General features: G+C 43.8%; 1 protein-coding gene across 1 annotated transcript in view; it reads right to left on the reverse strand.

Moving 5' to 3' along the window:
- RYR3 (ryanodine receptor 3) overlaps window positions 1–19028 on the reverse strand; it is a 530733-nt gene that overhangs the window by 152595 nt on the left and 359110 nt on the right. The window contains 1 exon segment of the mRNA XM_086710284.1: window positions 17764–17901. Coding sequence (XP_086566410.1) covers window positions 17764–17901 — 138 coding nt within the window.

Raw genomic sequence — 19028 nt, forward strand, 5'->3', positions numbered from 1 at the left:
ACTATTCCCCAAGCACTTTAAATATACCACATACCACAAACTGAATAAACCATGCCGTTGATTCTAGACCTTGAGAAGACATTTTGGCTGACATACACATAGAGCTACGTTAGGAGATGCAAAGAAACAGATGAAGAGCGTTCTGTTACGTCTGAAGACTGCACTTGGATATATGACTATCACCTCCTTGTTGTGACTGTGTTGCCCTGGATCTTTGGCAGGGGGTCAGCTAACAAGGCATCGTGACTACTTTCAGAAGCATCAGGAGAAAGGCCAGTATGGCGTTGAGTTTAGAAGCTCACACTGGTTACAAAGAAAAACCACTGGCTTCACAGGTAAAGGAGAAGTCACTGAAGTGGGACTCGAACCAACTGTGGGACCTTCAGAGGTTGAAGTGAGTGGCTCCTGAAAAGTGCTGGCTGGCACTGTGAGGGAGCACAGTCAGCAGGGACATGTAGGGGTACCAGGGTGGCTCCGTCAGTTAAGCGTCTGACTCGTCATTTCAGCACAGGTCACGATCTAAAGGTTCGTGAGTTTGAGCCCTGCATCAGGCTCTGTGATGACATCACGGATCCTGTTTGGGATTCTCTCTTCTCCCTCCCTCTTTCTCAAAATAAATAAACTTAAAAAAAGGTAAGAAGGGAGAGGCAGATCTGAGGTGGAGGACAGGATGAAAGAGGGCCTGCCAGAATGGCTAGGAGGGCACTGCTGTCCCCTCCCTGTGTCTCACACACATACACACTTCCAGAAAATGCCATGAGAGGAGTGAGAAATGCTGCTCTGAAATAACAATCGCCTCCAAGTCTGGCTCTGCCTATCACATTCCAGAAAGGTATAGATGGCATCAAGATCCTTCATTTGGACCTGGTGATAAAGGCAGAGCTCAGGGGACCATAAAGGTTACTCGGTCCATCAGTGGAGGCATTGGGAACAAGCTCAGAGGGCTGCCTTTGGTAGCCTGCACCACCTCTAATAGTCAAGGTTCTTACCTCCATGTCATTATATATGGCAGATGTCTGCTCTACATACAGTCTTGGCTCATCATAAGGATATAAAAATAGAACTTGGTTACCAAAGCTTCACAAGAGATCGAGATGTAAAGGATGAATTTAACTTACTGCTGGGTCTATCAACCCTGTGGGTGTTTCAGGTTCAGACGAGAGACAGGCTGAAAAACTTAAAAAAGGATACCCAGAGCAGAGAGAAGCAAAGTTAAAAGATGTTCCTAAGAGATCTCCCTAGGCAGGGATTGCTGACTAATACCTGTTAGGTTAGGTAATATCTCTATCCTCTGGGGAAAAATAAGCTATTTATGGGCCAAGATGGGCTCGTGTCAGGAACTTGTTTCCTTGCTGGCCAAATGTAAGAGGTCCTGTTTCTTCTAGTTAATAGTCACAGTAAAAATCAAAGCATGACAAAACCATAGACACTTCAAGTTTTTCCAGTCCCGTAAGTCTAATTCCTCCTTAAGCCTACATTGTGATCATGGTTTCCTCTCCACTAATAACCAAATTCTCTGCTGGGATAATAATCACAGTCCCTGCCACACACGAAAAGCAGCAACCAGAAATGTTAATCAGCTCAAGGACCATCCTCTTTTCAACAGGGAGGGTTACAGAGTCATAAGGAAACCAAGTAAGTATTAGCTTTCCCTTGACCTGGCTTTCAGATTCATTCAGGATTCTGGTGAGTGCTTAGCCACACACTGATTTAATAATCCAAATCAACGTTTATACAGAATGGAACATTCACAGCCAAACACCTCTCTAGAGGGCAAATGAGAAAGGAGACAGCCCTTTATTTCAAAGAGTAGAGCAGGAAGCACCCCATGGGTTCTCTGTCCAGGTCAGCCTTCCAGTAAGTATGAGAGAACGGGATAAGCCATTATGTGTGTGTGACCAAGCAGAAGCTCGGTTAAAATACAAAAACAAAACAAAACAAAAAGAGCCAACAAAAAACAACAACAAATAACAAAACAAAACGTGGCCCCAAGACCCTGAAAGAAAAAGCAAGACTCATGGTCATGTTTTGGATGGACAGATGTCATTTAGTGGAAGGCATGACATTGAAGGCCATTCTTGTAGGACGGGGTTTCCAATTGTGAGACCGAGGTCCAGGAAGGGAGAGAAAGAGTAACTACAAGAAGAAAGAAAACTTGGGAGAGGTGGCGGGGGAGGAAATATCCCCACAAGAGCCCTGGAAGCATAGCATCTTTGGTGGCCTGACATATGCTAGAGACCCAGCAGCCACCAAGCAATCTTGGCTGAATTGAGGACTTTCTAGTCCTCTGAACACTTCAGGGCCTGAGAAAATGGAGTTGGCACCCCCAGCAGTGATGCTATTGAAAATTCCTCAGATTTTAATTAGCTCCCATGAACTAGCTGCAGAGTAGCATAAATGTACCGGGGTCCAGAGGTTAAAAATAATACACTTTCTAGCATGTGGTAGGCTCTCCATATACAGCTGAAGATTAAAATAACTAATGCATATAACCATGTCTGGCACATACGTGAGCTTAATAAAGGTTAACTATTCTGCTATCGATATCAGCCTTTGTAAAAGTGTGGGCCACAGACCCTTACGGATCCCAAGGCCCTTTAGGTGGTTTGCAAGGCCAGATGGATTTTAATCATAACTCTAAGATGTTTTTTGCCTTTTTCACTGTGTTGACAGCTGCCCTGATGGTGGAGAAGCATGGTGGGTAAAAAGGGGTGGTGCCTTAGCGGGAATCTAGGCAATAGCACCAAATATCAACCTTTACCAACACATCCCCAGAAAGATGCTCAGTTTCACGTAAGAGTGTCCTTTAGGAAATATAAAAAATTTATATTTTATTAATAACAATTTCAATGTACATCTTTCCAACCTCCTGTGGGACAAAAAGGGAAGTATGTGCACAGCACATCCCCAAATGAAAGGTCAGAGGATTTCGTGAGGAGAAGCACTTGTGTGGTGGCTTGAGTTATGAGCTAAACTGGCTGCTCATTTCGTGGAATGCTATTTTTAATGAAAAGAACGGCAGACAAACTGGGCTGGTTAATCAGACTTGGGTGAATGACAGACATGTCTTTACAAATGCAGGAAGTAAGCTCATCACTTCAAGGAAAACAACGGATGGTATCTTTTGCCAGTAATATAATCTGAGCTTTCAAGTAAAAACCAGAATTTTAGAAAACGTTTATCTGCACAGTGAGTGTGACAGCTTCCCAGTACTTAAAGGCCTTCTCATTATATCGTTGATGTTAACAAATGTGATTTCTAAAATATTTTATAATGAAGTATGTCAACATTCGGAAGTTCTGCGTAACTTGGTGAGGCAATAATTTCCCGATGACCAAACCATGATGTTACGAAAACATTCATGGGTAAAAGATCCTTTCAAGATCAAAGACACACCAATGAGTTTTCATATAACCAAGTACAAACATTTCCTTAATGAGGTTGCAGGTTCTACATGGCAGTGAACTTTTGAGAACCTATTACTTGTTGAGTTTTGAGGTAGTATCGAAGAAGACTATGCGCAATTATCTGAGAAGGTTATTAAAATACTCTCCCCCTTTCCAGCTATATATCTCTTTGAGGCCAGTTTTCTCCCTATTTTTTAACCAGGTATAAGAACCCAGCTCATCTTCTACTATTAATCTTCATTAGAGATTTACAAAAATGCAAAACAATGTCACTCTTCTCCTTATTCTTGTTTTGAAAAATTAAATCATTTCTCACAGAAATATATTATTTACATAACATGTAATGGGTTGTTTAAAAACGTTTATTTTGAGAGAGAGAGAGCACGCACGCATGCATAGGGGAGGGGCAAAGAGAGAGAATCCCAAGTAGGCTCCACGCTATCAGTGCATAGACCAATGTGGGGCTCGAACTCACAAACAGTGACATCATGACCTGAGCTGAAGTCAGCTGCTTAACCCACTGAGCCACCCAGGCGCCTGTAGAGCAAAGCTTTCTGTAGGTAACAGCCTGGATTTCCAGTATTAGTGAGAGTAATGTCATTGCTGAAGGGTCAGCTAATGTGGGGCTAAGAATTAAATGCCTCCCTATCCTACAGCCCATTTCTCTGTGTGTCCAACTGTCCTGGCTACAAGCAGGCCAACCAAGGCCCTGTGGCCTCGATGTGAAAGCCACCCACCCCGCTCCTTGCTCTGGAGATGACGGATCTTGAACCCAAATTGATATCAAGAGGGAAGCAGCTAGAGCCCTTCAGGCTGGCAAGGAGCCCCTCGGTGATGGAGGAACAATGGCCAGAATCCTTCCTAACTGCCAAGATTCAAATGGTTCCTTAACCCTCATTTATTTCTCAGTATGAGGTGTCTCACTCACCTTATTCCCACATTTCATCTACCTCCCATCCAGAAATATGGACGGCTTCCTAAGCTGTCGCTTTCCCAGTTCAGACCAGAGATATTTGATTACAATCACACAGCCTAATGGAACAGGGCTCCATCGTAACTGGACAGAAAGCTTTGCTTTCTGATCATGGCCATCACCTCAACATAGACCCTTCTGTACAAATCAATGCTTTTCTAACTTTCTGGTCTCAAGACCCCTTTTACACTCTTTAAAAATTATCAAATCCCTTTAGTTTATGTGGAATATATCTACCAATGTTACTGAGTTAGAATTTAAAACTGCTGTTAGCATGGAGTCTGCTTCAGATCCTTTCTCCCCCACCTCTCTCTACCCTTCCTCTGCTCACTCACTCACTCTCTCTCTCAAAAAAAAAAAAAAAATAAAAAAAAAAAATGAAAAAAAAAAAAAAAAAAAGCTTTGCTCTGGAGTCACTGTGTACCTGGGCCTCAGGACATGGCTCATTTCCAAGTTCTTGCTGTCCTCATCTCAGCAGTGGAGTTAACTCCAATTGTATCAACTCCTAACGAGCTAACTAATTGAGTAGTGTTTTCTGTTAAGTGCCCAACACTGAGGTAAGTAGTCTGTATGAAACTATTTTGAGACCCAGGGATTACCCGAAGCCTCTTAGTTGGGGAAACTAAATACATGTGTGAGGCATTTAATGAGGAGTAACGAGCAAGATAATGGGTAAAACTGCATTGTCCAAGACATTTAGGAAACTAGACAATTCATAGAAAGCCACAATTTCTCTAGTAATACAAAACTCAAAAGAAATTAAAGACATGATCAGATCTTCCTCTCTTACTTTTTTCCCCAATGGGTCCTTCATCTAAAGCTCTTCCCACTTCTTGAAGAGGTCACATTACACAGCGACTAAAGAAGCAGGGAAGAAAGAGTTCTAACATAAAGAGGGGCGGCCCCTCCCAGGGATGCATGAAGCGATCTGATGGCAAAGACACCACCCTTGGCTATGGCTATTTTGGAATGCGGTCTTTCAAGTGCTGATCCATACAAGTAGTCCCTGTAGTAAATACTTGCATGTTTTTCTATCAGTGATGGAATGCCAACAAATTTGGTAGGACCTTCAAACAGCAAAGGGAGTCAATGCTTGAGATATATTTAAACCTCTTTCATAACCACAAATATATTAACAGCAGTTGCAACTAAATACTGATTTCATTTCTGCTGCTTTTCTAAGCTCATCTTTGGAAATGCTGGCCTTTAATAACTAAAAAGACATTTCAGTATGCATAAGAAACATGACTCCTGAGGAGGAAAGACTCCAGGAGAAAGGTAAGGGTGAAGTGGGGGAGTTAACTCTACTGTTTGCTATTATGTACGGCCTCATTTTATTCCCTGACACATGCACACACCCCCAAGTACATGTGCCTCGTAACTCCACTCAGAACCCCTACCACAGGGGTGCCTGGGTGGCTCAGTCAGTTAAGCGTCTTTTTTTTTTTTTTTTAAATGTTCATTTATTTTTGAGAGAGAGAGAGAGACAGAGCATGAACAGGAGAGGGACAGAGAGGGAAACACAGAATCCGAAGCAGGCTTCAGGCTCTCAGCTGTCAGCCCAGAACCCGATGTGGGGCTCAAACTCACAAACCATGAGATCATGACCTGAGCCAAAGTCAGACACTTACCTGACTGAGCCACCCAGGCGCCCCTAAATGTCTGACTCTTCATCTCAGCTCAGGTCTTGATGTCAGGGTTGTGAGTTCAAGCCCTGTGTTGGACTCTGTGCTGGGTGTGAAACCTACTTTAAAAAATAAAAAAAAGAACCCCCACCAGATGTAATAAAGTTGCTTCCACAGTCTTTGCTACAACTCTAGGATTTTTCATTCATGACTTACCTGTTTCAAAAAGGCCTTGTCAAATGCACTAGATGGTTTAGCTTAGGAGGTTTTTTGTTCTTATTTCAGAGAGAGAGAGAGAGAGAGAGACAGAGTGCGAGAGAGCACAAGCGCATGAGAGAGAACAAGTGGTAGACAGGGGCAGAGGGAGGGAGGAAGAGACAGAGGAGAAAGAGAACCTTAAGCAGGCTCCTAACATAGGGCATGATCCCATGACTCCAGGGTCATAATCTGAGCCAAAACGAAGAGTCAGACACTAAACCAACTGAGCCACTGAGACGCCCCAAGCTCATGAGGTTTTTAAACAGCTACAGTGTTCTTTTCAAAAAGAAAAAAAAAAAGTGTAACCAAACATTTGTTTTGTGATGAGATGTGAAGCCTACAAAACAGAATGTCTTAATGAAGCTAGTCATGTACATATAGTTCCCTTGATAATTATAAATGGCTTCATTTAAGAAATTATTAACATTCTAACTTGCCCCACTTTTGTAATTAGTGTAATTAGGGATAGTCACAGTTAGGCAATTATATCAGATACACGATCTAGAAACTGCATTTTAAATAATTGTTTAGGCTAACTCAAAAATGAAATATTTCTAAGGTACTGTATTGTTTAGGGGAAACTTGATGCCTGAAAGACACTTTCAAAGAAAAATAGCTACTCTGCTACTTGATTTCTGGACTAGCCAGACATTACTTACAAGAAAAAAGGATTACAAGTGCCCTTAAATTAGAGCTAGCCTTAGTACATCAGTGCGGAGGCTCAGCTATGATTTATTGTTAGGTTGTTTACTGGTCTCCACTTGTCATTCTGTAACCTACTATTGATCCTCAAACCCCAAGCCTACGTTCTGTGACACTTACAAGAAGGTTCCCCAGAGTTACCCACTATATTTGGCGAAACGCTTCTCTAAATGATCAAATTACCAGCTTCGCAATTGCAATTCCAATGAGAAAAAGATCATCTATTCTCATGGTACAGGTTTAAGTTTTTAAAAGGCTACTGAGGTCTGGAAAGAATCTTTCCTTTTCATCTCTAAATTTAGATCACAGTCCAAGTGGCCATCGTGTCCTGAAATACATGCTTATTATCAAAGAGCAGATGTTGGCCACTGGCAAAGCAAATCCCTGAAGCTTACGGATCCCAAACCTAAGCTGGCGTTACATTTCTGTGAGTGTGTTCTTCCATCTGGGTCAGTTTGGAAGAAAGCATCTTCCAATTATGTTGACAAGAGGGAGCAAACACAATTGCACTGTACTTAGTTTCAACTTAGAAAGCAATTTATAATACTCGTGCTTACAATGGGAAAAGAAAAATAATTATGTGCATCTAAATTATGTGCACTTATTTTTAAATTCTAGGTGATTAAAAAGTCAGCTTGTGATATGCTGTAAATGCTCTGGAGGCATTAACAGGTGGTAGATCATTTCCAAGCATAAAGAATGCGTGTATTTTGACCTCTGCTTTCTTCCCCTGTGGTGGGCTGAAGAATGACCTCCCCAAAATGTTCATCTCCTAACTCTCAGAACCTGTGAATATATTACCTTAGATGGCAAAAGGCACTTTGCGTTTGTGATTAAATTAAGGGCCTTGAGATGGGGAGATTATCCTGAATTATTACTCAGGTGGGCTCAGGATAATCACAAGGGTTCTTCTAAGAAGGAGGCAGGAGGGTCAAAGTCCTAGAAGGAGCTGTGATGACAGAAGAGATCGCACTGGTACCATTGCTGGAAAGAGCCACTAGTCAATGCAGGTAGCCTTTGCGATGTGGCAAATTCAAGAAATGGATCTTCTCCTAGAGCATCCAGAAGGAATGCGATACTACTAACCCATTTTAGACTCGTGACCTCCGGAACTGGGTGATAATAAATTCGCATTGTGTGAAGCCATTAAGTTCACGGTAATTCATTGCCGTATATTAGAGAACTAATATACTCCCACTGGTACAAAGTCCTGGTTGAGATTACTTGAAGCTCTCCAGATCAGACTGGAGAGGCTCAGTGACCAAGCTGCTACAGAAGAGCTCACAGAAGCTGGGTCCTGAGAGAGATCCAGTTCTGTTTTTGCTGAGGGAACCGGAGTGACAGGGCTACCAACACCTTGAGGTCTGCCTGGGTCTTGCCCAGAGCTTGCGTCAAACCAGAACAACATTAAATGCAGAAAGCACCAATTGCACAACCGCTATGGCCCATCAGATAATGTACAGAGTGCAGAGGGCACGTTCCTTAGTTCCTGTAACACAGCTTTGTGGCCTCTACTCTCCCTCTGGACGTCAAGAGCTAGAACCGCCTGCATTCCAGCACTAACCACTGAGTAATGGAAGATGACAGCCATCATGGCATCATGAATATTCCTAACCACATATCAAGAATCCATTTGCTCCTTCCTTTAAAAAACATTTTTTTTAACGTTTATTTTTAAAGAGAGACAGCACGTGAGAGAGGGGCAGAGAGAGAGAGAGAGAGAGAGAGAGAGAGCGGGGGGCAGGCAGAGAGAGAGAGGGAGACACAGAATCTGAAGCAGGCTCTAGGCTCCCAGCTGTCAGCACAGAGCCCGATGTGGGGCTGGAACCCATGAATCGTGAGATCATGACTTGAGCCGAAGTCGGATGCTTAACCGACTGAGCCACCCGGGCGCCCCATCTCCTTCTTTCTTCTTAACAGAACTTGATTTTGCATAGCTATCTGCCTCTCCCTCTTAAGGCCCATGAACACTGACCCAATCCCACTCCACAGGTAGGCTCTGCTGACATCCATCATCCAGCACATTTTATTTTCTAGGTCATGCTCAATGGTTCGTAAGCTGGCCCGCGACCAAGTTCTCCGATCAAAGGTAATCTCAGAATCCTTGCTTCCAATACCTGGGCAGGAGAAATGGTCTTGCTTTTCCCTTGGACACTGTGGCACATGGATATGAGGCCGAGAGTTGCAGCCCCCACCCTGCTGCCAGCCTGAGGGCAGAGCTAGAACAGGAGCAGCTGTGGGAAGAAGGAGCAAAGCCTCGGGTTTCACTCAACCCGCTGGCTGGCTCCTTATCTACCTTCCAGGTACACCAGTCCAGGAAGTCTTTTACCGGCTACTCTACCGGAGTTGGATTTTCTGTTCTGTTTTGCTGCAAACATCTGAAATAATAAATGTGGAGACCAAGTTCTTAGGACTCACACTTTGTATATCTGCTTCAGAAGCTGGGAGGCATACCAACCTCTAAGTACCGGAACATTACACTGAGCAGTATTTCACAGAATCCTTATCTCCCTGCCCCCATGAGGTAGGGACATCACTATTCTCATTTTGCAGACAAGGAAATGGAAACATATGGAGGTTTAGAAACTGGCCCAACATCACACTTCGTAAATGACAGAGCTGGGATCCAAACCTCCGCTGCTGGAATCTAAACTCATCTACTTTTCTGGCTGAGAGCTGCTTCCTTTCTATAGCTTCACAAAATCCGGAAAAATACCTATCCTTATTACTGCTTTAAATTTATATTATACTGCCTAGATGCTCTTTTAAACAATGATGTGGATTCAGAAATAAATAAAATCATAAAGCTTTGGGTCTTTTTGTAGCTGATGCTGAGCTAGGAAGATTATTCACATTCCCAGAGCTTTGATCTCTTCACCAATAAAATCAAGTTAGCGAAAAAAAGTTCATGCTGAAGGAAATGAATGGACAGCTGATGTGGTGACAAGAGTGCTGGCTTCTTTGTTCCGGCTCTGGCTGTGTTACCTTGGTCAAGTCACTTTACCTCTCTGCGTCCCTATGTATTTCTACCAAGTCACAGGTGGCTTAATACTCTAGAACTCTATGTTTACCTGACCTGTTGAGCTATTGGAAAGGGTTGTACTAATTTATTAAAATGGCAAATTTTACCGGGTTCACTGGGTTAAAGCAATGAGCACCAAGAATTTTACCCCCACCTTCTAGTGCCCACCTGTCATATCAGGATGTCACCCAGCTTGCTTTTATTAATAGCAAAACTGGAGATCAAAGAAATAAAACAAAATGTTAAAATCCAGCGGTCACTGACCACAGCAAATGGCCAGGGGCTGAGGCATCACCGTATACCATGAATCACTCACATGGGGGAGATGAGCGGTGGCAGCTGAGCGGTGGCAGCTTGATGGCTCTTTTGACGGCTGTCTTGAATGCTGACAGAGAAAGGACCTTTCCCCCGTCAGGGGTCCGAGAGCACAGTAACACCCTCTTGATTTAGTGGGTAAGACTGAATATGAAGGTCTCATGCCCTCTGTGCTCTGTGCCCCAGAGCTTCCCTCTGGGCTGAAAGTCTGGTCTGCTTCACAAAGTGGCCAAACACCTACTATTTATTAGCAGCAAAGGTCAGGGAGAAAGTTAAACCCATGGACTCTGAGGAGACTTGGAAAATTCATCACGCTAATTTCTCTGTGCCTTCCCGGGGCCCCCCTGGCCCAGGAGGTACAGTCAGTGCCACTTTTGCTTAGTTTCACTGGAACGAAAATATTACCGGGATCGTGGAGGACAAGATGACGAGGCTTTCTGGAAACCTGAAAGGGAGAAGCCTGTAAAGACAGTCTGGAGCACTGTTCTTGGAGCTGCTCCTGTCTCCATTTACTCATCAGGACACCGCTGCCAGAGACCCAGCGAACGGCGTGCGATGGTCCAAGGCCGGCCCTGGACAACCCGTGAGGGCACCCAGCCTCCCTTCATCCGAGCTCTGTATTTAATTTTTGGATGTGTACACCTGTCTCCTCTATTGGCAGGGGAATAGGGTACAAGTTCAAGCTGCCTGCTAAAACATTCTAGTTCTTATCACAGAAATTATAGCCAATGTTCACTAAGAGCTTCCTGTGCATCAGACCCTGTGCTAAATGCTGTACCTGAGTTATCATTTATTCCTTTTTGGTTAAGGTAGACATTTGATTGATTGATTGATTTGGCATGCATGAGCAGGGGAAGGACAGAGAGCGAGAGGGACAGAGGGAGAGAGAGAACCTCAAGCCTGACACCAGGCTCCATCCCACCACCCCGGAATCATGACCCGAGCTGAAATCAAGAGCCAGACACTCAACGAACTGAGCCACCCAGGCGCCCCGTCATTTATTCCTTACAACCACTGTGTAAGAGAAGACAGATGTGGCAGGGACCGAGTTTCCCCCACAGTGAGGGCCATGTTAGCCTGATCCTCACTCTATCCCTTCTTTAGGCAAAGAAGCAGTTCAATTTAAGAAACAAACCTGTAACTACTAGTTACAGGACTCCTGTAACTACGGGGTCCGCCGAGGCAGCCATGGCTGGGCGTGCTGCACGGGACGAGCAGCACTGGAGATGGCGCCTCGTGCCTCTATGCACAACTGGTGTGAACCCCACAATCCCCCCAGTCAGGCTGGCCCGGCTGCCCTTGAACGTGGCTCTCAGGGAAGGCTGTGTGTGGATGGCCACATGGCTGATGTATATTTCTGCTAAACCCGTTTCTAAATTTCCCTCCTTAGCGGTTTTCTGCCTTGGCCAGAGCCTCCCATCGGGGAGGGTGGAGACAAGCGTGGAAGCAAAGTGCTGCACCCCCAGGACCGTTTCCCCAGCCAACCGGACACGCCATCGGCACCCGAGGCCGCCCCGCCAGCCGCCAGCGCACTGGGCTTGAGCGGCGCGGCTGGCTGCTGCCACTCCATCTCTGCTGCCCCCTGGGGTCTCATCCATCATATGGAGATAATTAGCCTGTTGTTTTTGGAATCAGTCAACCAGCCTCATAATCACTTTCTCAAAAGCATTCCAGAGATTAAATGACCAATGACGACGCTGGGGAGAAGAGCACAGAGAACAGCTGCAGCTGCTCACGTGTTTGGGAAGGAAATCCCTGACAGGAAGATGGGGCGGAAACCGGACAGCGAAGGGCTCGGGGCCCTGAGGTCTCTGTCTTGACTCTTCTAGAAAAGAAATTGAATCACTTTTATTTCAGTTCCTGTGTGTATTCAGTCTGGAGAATAGACCAAGGATGAGGTGAGCTATAGACCATAGGTCCTCAAGGTCTGTGCTCCCCACCCCTGTCCTGCCACCCCCACGGCCCCATCCCAGGCACCCCTACACGGTGCTCTGAAAGAGTGTGGGCCCTGGGCATGGAACATGATCCCAGTCTGGGCCAGTTCTAACTTGGTGTAGAAACCTTGTCCAAATTATTTTGCTTCTCTCTCCACTGCCTGACATGCAAAATGGGAACCTGGCTGTCACCGAGCCTAATTGTTTGCTGCAAGGGGTAAATCAGGTGAGCTAACGTGAAGTGTCTACCACAATGCCTTGTGATTATTTTAGGTCTACTCCAGTAATCCAGGAGATTTCTTTATTTTAAGGTCAGCTAATTAACAGCCTTAACTGTGTCTGCACCCTAAATTTTCCTTTACCATTTAATACATAGGTTCCAGGAATTAGGACGGGGACATTGTTGGGGCCATTATCCTACCCACCACACCATCCTTAATTCAAGTCCTTGGAGCTTCTCATCTAGAGCACTGCAATGACATCTCATGGGCTCCATGCCTCCAGTGACCCTGCACTGCAATCCTTTAGATTCCTATCCTGTTAAAGCAGAATTAACTAGTGTGTGATACAGTGCCTGAGAAATGGTAAGTGATTACCATTTTTTAAATTTATTTTTGAGAGAGAGAGAGAGGGAGCGTGTGCTAGTGAGCACAGAAGCAGGGGAGGGGCAGAGAGAGAGGGAGAGAGAGAGAATCCCAAGCAGGCTCTGTGTTGTAAGCACAGAGCCCGACATGGGGCTTGATCTCACCAACTGTGAGATCATGAGTCGAGCTGAAATCAAGAGTCAGACGCTTAACTGACCGGTCACCCAGGCATCCCCAAACGTTTTAATGCCAAATATAGTTAAAATTAAGTGCATACTCTATGCCAGTCACACTTAAAAATACTTAGAATTTTTAATTTAATCTTCATGTCAACTAAGTAAGGTATTAGTGCCATGTCCGTTTTACAGATGAGACAACTGAGGCACAGAGAGGCCATCACATGCTCAGTCTTACCGAGATTGTGTGGCAGAGCAAGAATTTAAGACCAGGTGGCCTAAGTCTAGAGCCCTATGCTCCTAACTACCTCACTACTGTTGAGTAAATGAATAATTTAGTCCTCAAAGACCTTTCATAGCCACTGCATGGTGGGGGGTCGGGGGGGGGGGGCGCAGGATATTATTATATAAATAATATGGATGGCAACTAGACTCAGGTGACAATGGTTTGAACTTTTATGCCACTACTGTGTGACCCTATAAAGTTGCTTATAAGGAACTTCAGTTTTAAGAAGATTAAGAAACTTCACTCTTCAGTTTCTTCAATTAGAAAATAGGAATAAAATCATCTACTTCAGCTACTGCCTATTGTGAAAATTACATGAGGTAACAGAGAACTGCTTCTCCCAAGGCTCAGGACACAGCGGGTACCATGTAAATGTTAACCCCTCCCTCCCTGCAACTGGATACAAGTGATAGGTCACACTCTAAGGCTAACTGTAGTTGAATGATTGGATTTTCAAGCCACTTTGTCCTAACACCACTCTACTACCCTCTACCCCATTCTTTTCCTTTTAGAATTCAACCAACCTCAACTGGTTGCTGCTCCTGGAATATGACCTGAACTTTTCTTGTGGGGACCTTCACTGAAGCTGATCTTTTCATCAACAATGTCTGTCCCTTCTTGGGGCACCTGGGTGGCTCAGTCAGTTAAGCACTAGACTTCGGCTCAGGTCATGACCTCACGGTTCGTGGGTTCGAGCCCCGTGTCGGGCTCTGTGCTGACAGCTAGCGCCTGGAGCCTGCTTCGGAGTCTGTGTCTCCCTCATTCTCTCTGCCCTTTCTTGGTCCACACTCTTGTCTCTCTCTCTCAAAAACAAACATTTAAAAATTCTTTTAAAAAATGTCTGTCCCTTATCTTATCTACAGATCTATGTTCTCTATGGACATTTTCCCAATTCCTCCTCTGACCACCTCCTGTATTTTATCTGCACTTTTATTCTCCCATAGCCACACTCATGATTACATTGAGTTTCCTGCCCACACCCATTTCCTCCTTTGTTCAGAAAGTCCTCATTTTCATCATCTTTACGAGCCTATGACTAACATATACTGGAGGTCGGAAAGGAAAGATTTGTGACAATGAATTAAATGTGGCACAAAGACCCAGTGAAGAAAGCAAACAGGGACACAGACATTCCACGTAAGGCAGAAGGTCATACAGGCCCCGTGAGAAGTTCTGTGGAATGGCTGGGGCAGAAGGACGGAGGATGAGGTTGAAAGAAAGACTTCACAGAGGAGGTGTCTGTGCATGTACATCATGGGGAGAGGCTTGTGGGACAGAATCTGAACAGGCTTACAAATATTGCCTGAGTGCCACAGATGCATCTATCACTGAATTATCTCACTTTGCGTATTTGTGCTGGGCTCCAGGACTTATTTTTGTAGTGAACAGTAGGATTTTCCCTTCCTCAGCACTCAGTAAGCTGGAGCATTTAGGCAGGAGAGAATTTCGGTTTGGGTTCTTAGGCTGTTCAGTAATGGGGCAAGAGTGGACACAAGTAGCAGCTTTCTTTGTAGAGAGAAGATACTGGAAAAACCTCCATGCTTCGGGAAGGCATTCAGTGAATGAGAGAGAGAGGAACGCACCAACTTGGAGCAGGAAAGTGACAGGTGATCTTCATTTTGTTAATTTCAGAATTTAGCGGAAACAGCGGGTTGGTCTCTTCTGGAGGAGTAACTCAGTGGCAACACATTTATATTCAAGAAACCTTGCTTAAACTGTCATGTGTGAGAAGCCCTGGCTCAGAACAGGCAAAAGATTTTCTCGGGAATTTGCTGGATTAGGATATGCCAGAGAAATGTGACTTAGTATGGCAGGCTGCTACTGTTGGGTCTTTTTTACTTCTTCATTATCATATGATCTTTTAATAAAGCTTGTAACAGCTTTCATCAACAATATGGCTTAGAGTTAGTTTAAGCAGATCCTTGGAACTCTGAGCCAGCTAGCAGGATTCTCATGAAGCTCAGGACCCTGTTGATTCCTCTTTTCTAGAAAAAGTGAGGTTTTCCTGCAGGTCAGTTGGCCAACACCAACTGCTCATTGAGGAGGAAGTGTACCACCTACCCTGAACCCTCCGAGTGCAGAACTTTGGCTTGGTCAACTTGGGCATGTTAGAATTCTGACTTCTGTTGGGTCACAAGCATGAGTTACCTCACAGGTGCAGTAAGCCAGATAAAAAGATGATGGCTTTAAAAAGCCATTGGGTATGCCATAGCTATGTCGGAGGCTTCACGGGACAATGGAAAGAGCACAGAACCAGAGCCAGAAAACGTGAAGCAAGCCACGGCTTTACTCAGCTCAGTTACCTTGTGCCAGGGACATTCAGTCACCTGGAAAGTTTTCTGGAACCAGGGAGTGGTGGCAAGACTAAATGAATGAACAAGTATCCCTTCATTCTTCAGAGTCCTTTTTTCATCAACTACACAATAGAAGAGTGAAAAAAAAAACCACCAGTAATAAACTAATAACATGTGAAGTACTTGAGGAATTGTCAATTCCCTATCCCATGTTATTCTCTGTAATTTCAGGATTTTATCAAATGTAAGGGTAAGAACAGTGACGTAATAACGTGGACAAAGTTACTAATACCGGAAAGTATTTTGACCCTTTTATCACGCTATGTATTCAGAAACACTGTCTCCAATTTCAGTGGTGTGGCAGTTAAACCATTCCCAAGATTTTCTCCTCATATGTCAGGCCTGTGTGAGAGGCTTTATGTCTCTGGAACATTTGGAAGAGGACCCACATGGTGACAACTAGGCACGCTTGACCGCCTTCATATCTATTTCTCGAAATCCAGGATAGGACACTTAGGACACAATATGCGAGCCCCTCACAACTCTCCTTCTGGAAGGGAAGCAGCATGAGGAGAAGACGTGAACTCTCACACTGGAGCGACCTTGTTTGCACATTCTATCAGAACAGGCAGAATATGGCCTTCCAGACTGAGTCCCGAGGTAGCAATCTGTGGAGCCTGGACACCATTCTTAGAGTTAGGGAGACTTCACACAGCCAAGTGATTTCATCTGACTGACTCCACTTACCTCACATGAAATGGTCACCTCGTGGGACCCCTAGTGGTGACACATTATATTAGAAGCATCCGCTTCCAAAATAGACTCACAGCAGGTAATATGGGTCAGCTCAGCCTATTTTTACTTCTGCTTTGGCAGTAACCACAAAGGGAATCTAAACTCACTTTTGTGCTTTTAGCATCCTGCTGGCATGCCCTTATCAAAGTTCCACCCATAGAAATATGGTGATGGAGAGCACTGATTAAGGGTTGGCAGTATGACTGCTTCCAAGTATCCTATACTCTTTTCCAGAGGTTTTAACACTTGTGCTGAAAAAATGGTGAGGATTCTTTCCCTTCAGAGATATTCTGACAAAGATGAAAGGTCAATAGAAAGGGCAATAAGATGTATGAACCCCAAAGTAGAGTTCTCAGACAAACCAATCATAGCTTGACAGTCTATTGCTCTAGTCTATGATTTGAAAGCATGTTTTAAAATGGTTAAGAATAGGGATGCCTGGGTGGCTCAGTCGGTTAAGCATCCAACTCTTGATTTTGGCTCAGGTCATGATCTCATGGTTCATGAGTTTGAGCCCTGGATTGGGCTCTACACTGACAGCACAGAGCCTGCTTGGAATTCTCTCTCTGCCCCTCCCCTGTGCTCTCTGTCCCCTTCAAAATAAATAAATAAACTTAAAATGGATAGGAATAGGAACAAGATAAAAGGCAATTATGTTAAACCTCAGAAGTTCCTTCTTCTTTAGACAAATGAAATATTTGCAGAATTTTGGACGGAAGAGCATATTGATTCTATATAATACACAGTCTTCTTCTTAAAACGTTAATGGTTTATGGACAGTACACTTCCCTACAGGACAAATTATAATCTTGTTTCAACATGAGTCACAGTGGTAGGAGTCACATCTACTGTAAGGCTTAGATAAATGAATTTGGACAAGGTTTGGGATTGTTGAAAAATGGAAGGTCAAAGTCCTCTAGGATGCTACATTATGAAAATCATTGCCAAAACCCCAAAAACGACCCCCAAAGCCCACATCCTATTTCCTTTACTCCCCTCATATTATTATTTTTCCTCACTGGGGCAATTTGCAATTCTAAGGAAACATTGCAAATGTTTGAAACAACAATGATTGAAGGACGGAGACCATGGAAACCTAAAAGAAAGAAGAACAGAAATCTGTTTATAGGCATTTTTAACCAGACAGACAAGAGCAGAGCCAAAGTAACAGATCCCTCAGGTTTCAAAAGGCTCTGAAAGTAAGGTCTTTAAATTAGAAAAGCATAGCTCCAAATACACAGTAACCACCACCAATTATAAAAGAATGCCCAGATGCCTCCTTTGAAGCTTAGACAGTCCACCTCTTACACAGCATTTGTCAGAAAGCCAATTCTCTTCATTATGTCAAAGAAGAGAACTGTGTCAGGAGGACTGAAAGGCATGGTCACTTACTAGGGCATCTCTCTTCCTCCTCTGTTGGCTGTTCCTTCGCAGGCTTGGGAGGGCCTTTGATTTTATACACCAAGGCACGGAGTTTCCCAGCCCAGGATGTGTCTTCCTCCTCCTCTTCTTCCTCCTCCAGGGGAACACCTAGCAAGTCACAGAACAGAGTGAAAATCTTGAACAGTACATAAAAATAACCACCGTAAGATTGAAAGAACATAAATCTCTGCTTCCTACCCTTCTGGAACTTTCTCAAGATGCTATAGGCAGCCTCCCATAATTATTTACCTACAGGCTATCTTTTTGGAAAGTATTTTAAAAAGATAATTCCTTACATACAAAAACACCAAGTAATTTCAAACCCTAAAATCAACTCTTTTTATTTTTGAAGTTTGTTTATTTATTTTGAGAGAGAGAGAGAGAGGGAACAAGCTGGCTCTGTGCTGTCAGCATGGAGACTGATGCAGGGCTTAATGCCATGAACCATGAGTTTATGACCTGAGTCAAAACCAAGAGTTAGCTGGATGCTTTAATTGACTGAGCTACCCAGGTGCCCCTAAATTTAACTTATTCTAACCTGTACCCTAAAAGGGTTCTAAAGCATCTAGAAAGAGTTAACATTGAGTCATTTCCTATGAAAATACCACTTATTTTCCATATATTAGTCAATCCATCTATGTACAAGAAGCACAAATGCTGAGAACAATTTAAAATCAGCAGTTACGTATCAAAGGAGGGACTGCAGGCTTACAATTGTTATTTAAAATAGTTATGTATTAAAGTAGGGACTGTAGTTTAGAATTGTTAAAGGCATACGTTATCATATTTATATCACTGCAAAAGATAAGGAGCAAAGGAGATCAGAATCTTGGTTCACCCGGGAGCAGAGTCCAACCATCTAAGTAAAGTGGGTGAAGTTTACACAAGTTATCAGTTATTTTCCTTCTTCAGAGACCCTGTTCACTCTCTTCTATTTCAACAAAATTTCTTCTTGGTAGAAGGAGTTTCCACCATATATAGATATGGCATATATGCCAGAATTAGTTTCTGTATCTTCTCTGACCCCAGTAGTCCAGGCAGAATCATTTCTTGAGCAGTTAGAATTGTACAGTTAACCCTCGAACAATGCAGGGGTTAGGGGCACCATTCACCCACACAGTAGAAAATCCACATATAACTCTGACCCTCTACAACTTAACTATGAATAGCATACTCCTGATGGGAAGCCTTACTGATAACATAAACAGTCAACTAACACGCATTTTTAAATGCGA

This window comes from Puma concolor, chromosome B3 (genome assembly GCF_028749965.1).
Source record: "Puma concolor isolate L17-30 chromosome B3, mPumCon1.1.hap2, whole genome shotgun sequence".
Taxonomy (NCBI): domain Eukaryota; kingdom Metazoa; phylum Chordata; class Mammalia; order Carnivora; family Felidae; genus Puma; species Puma concolor.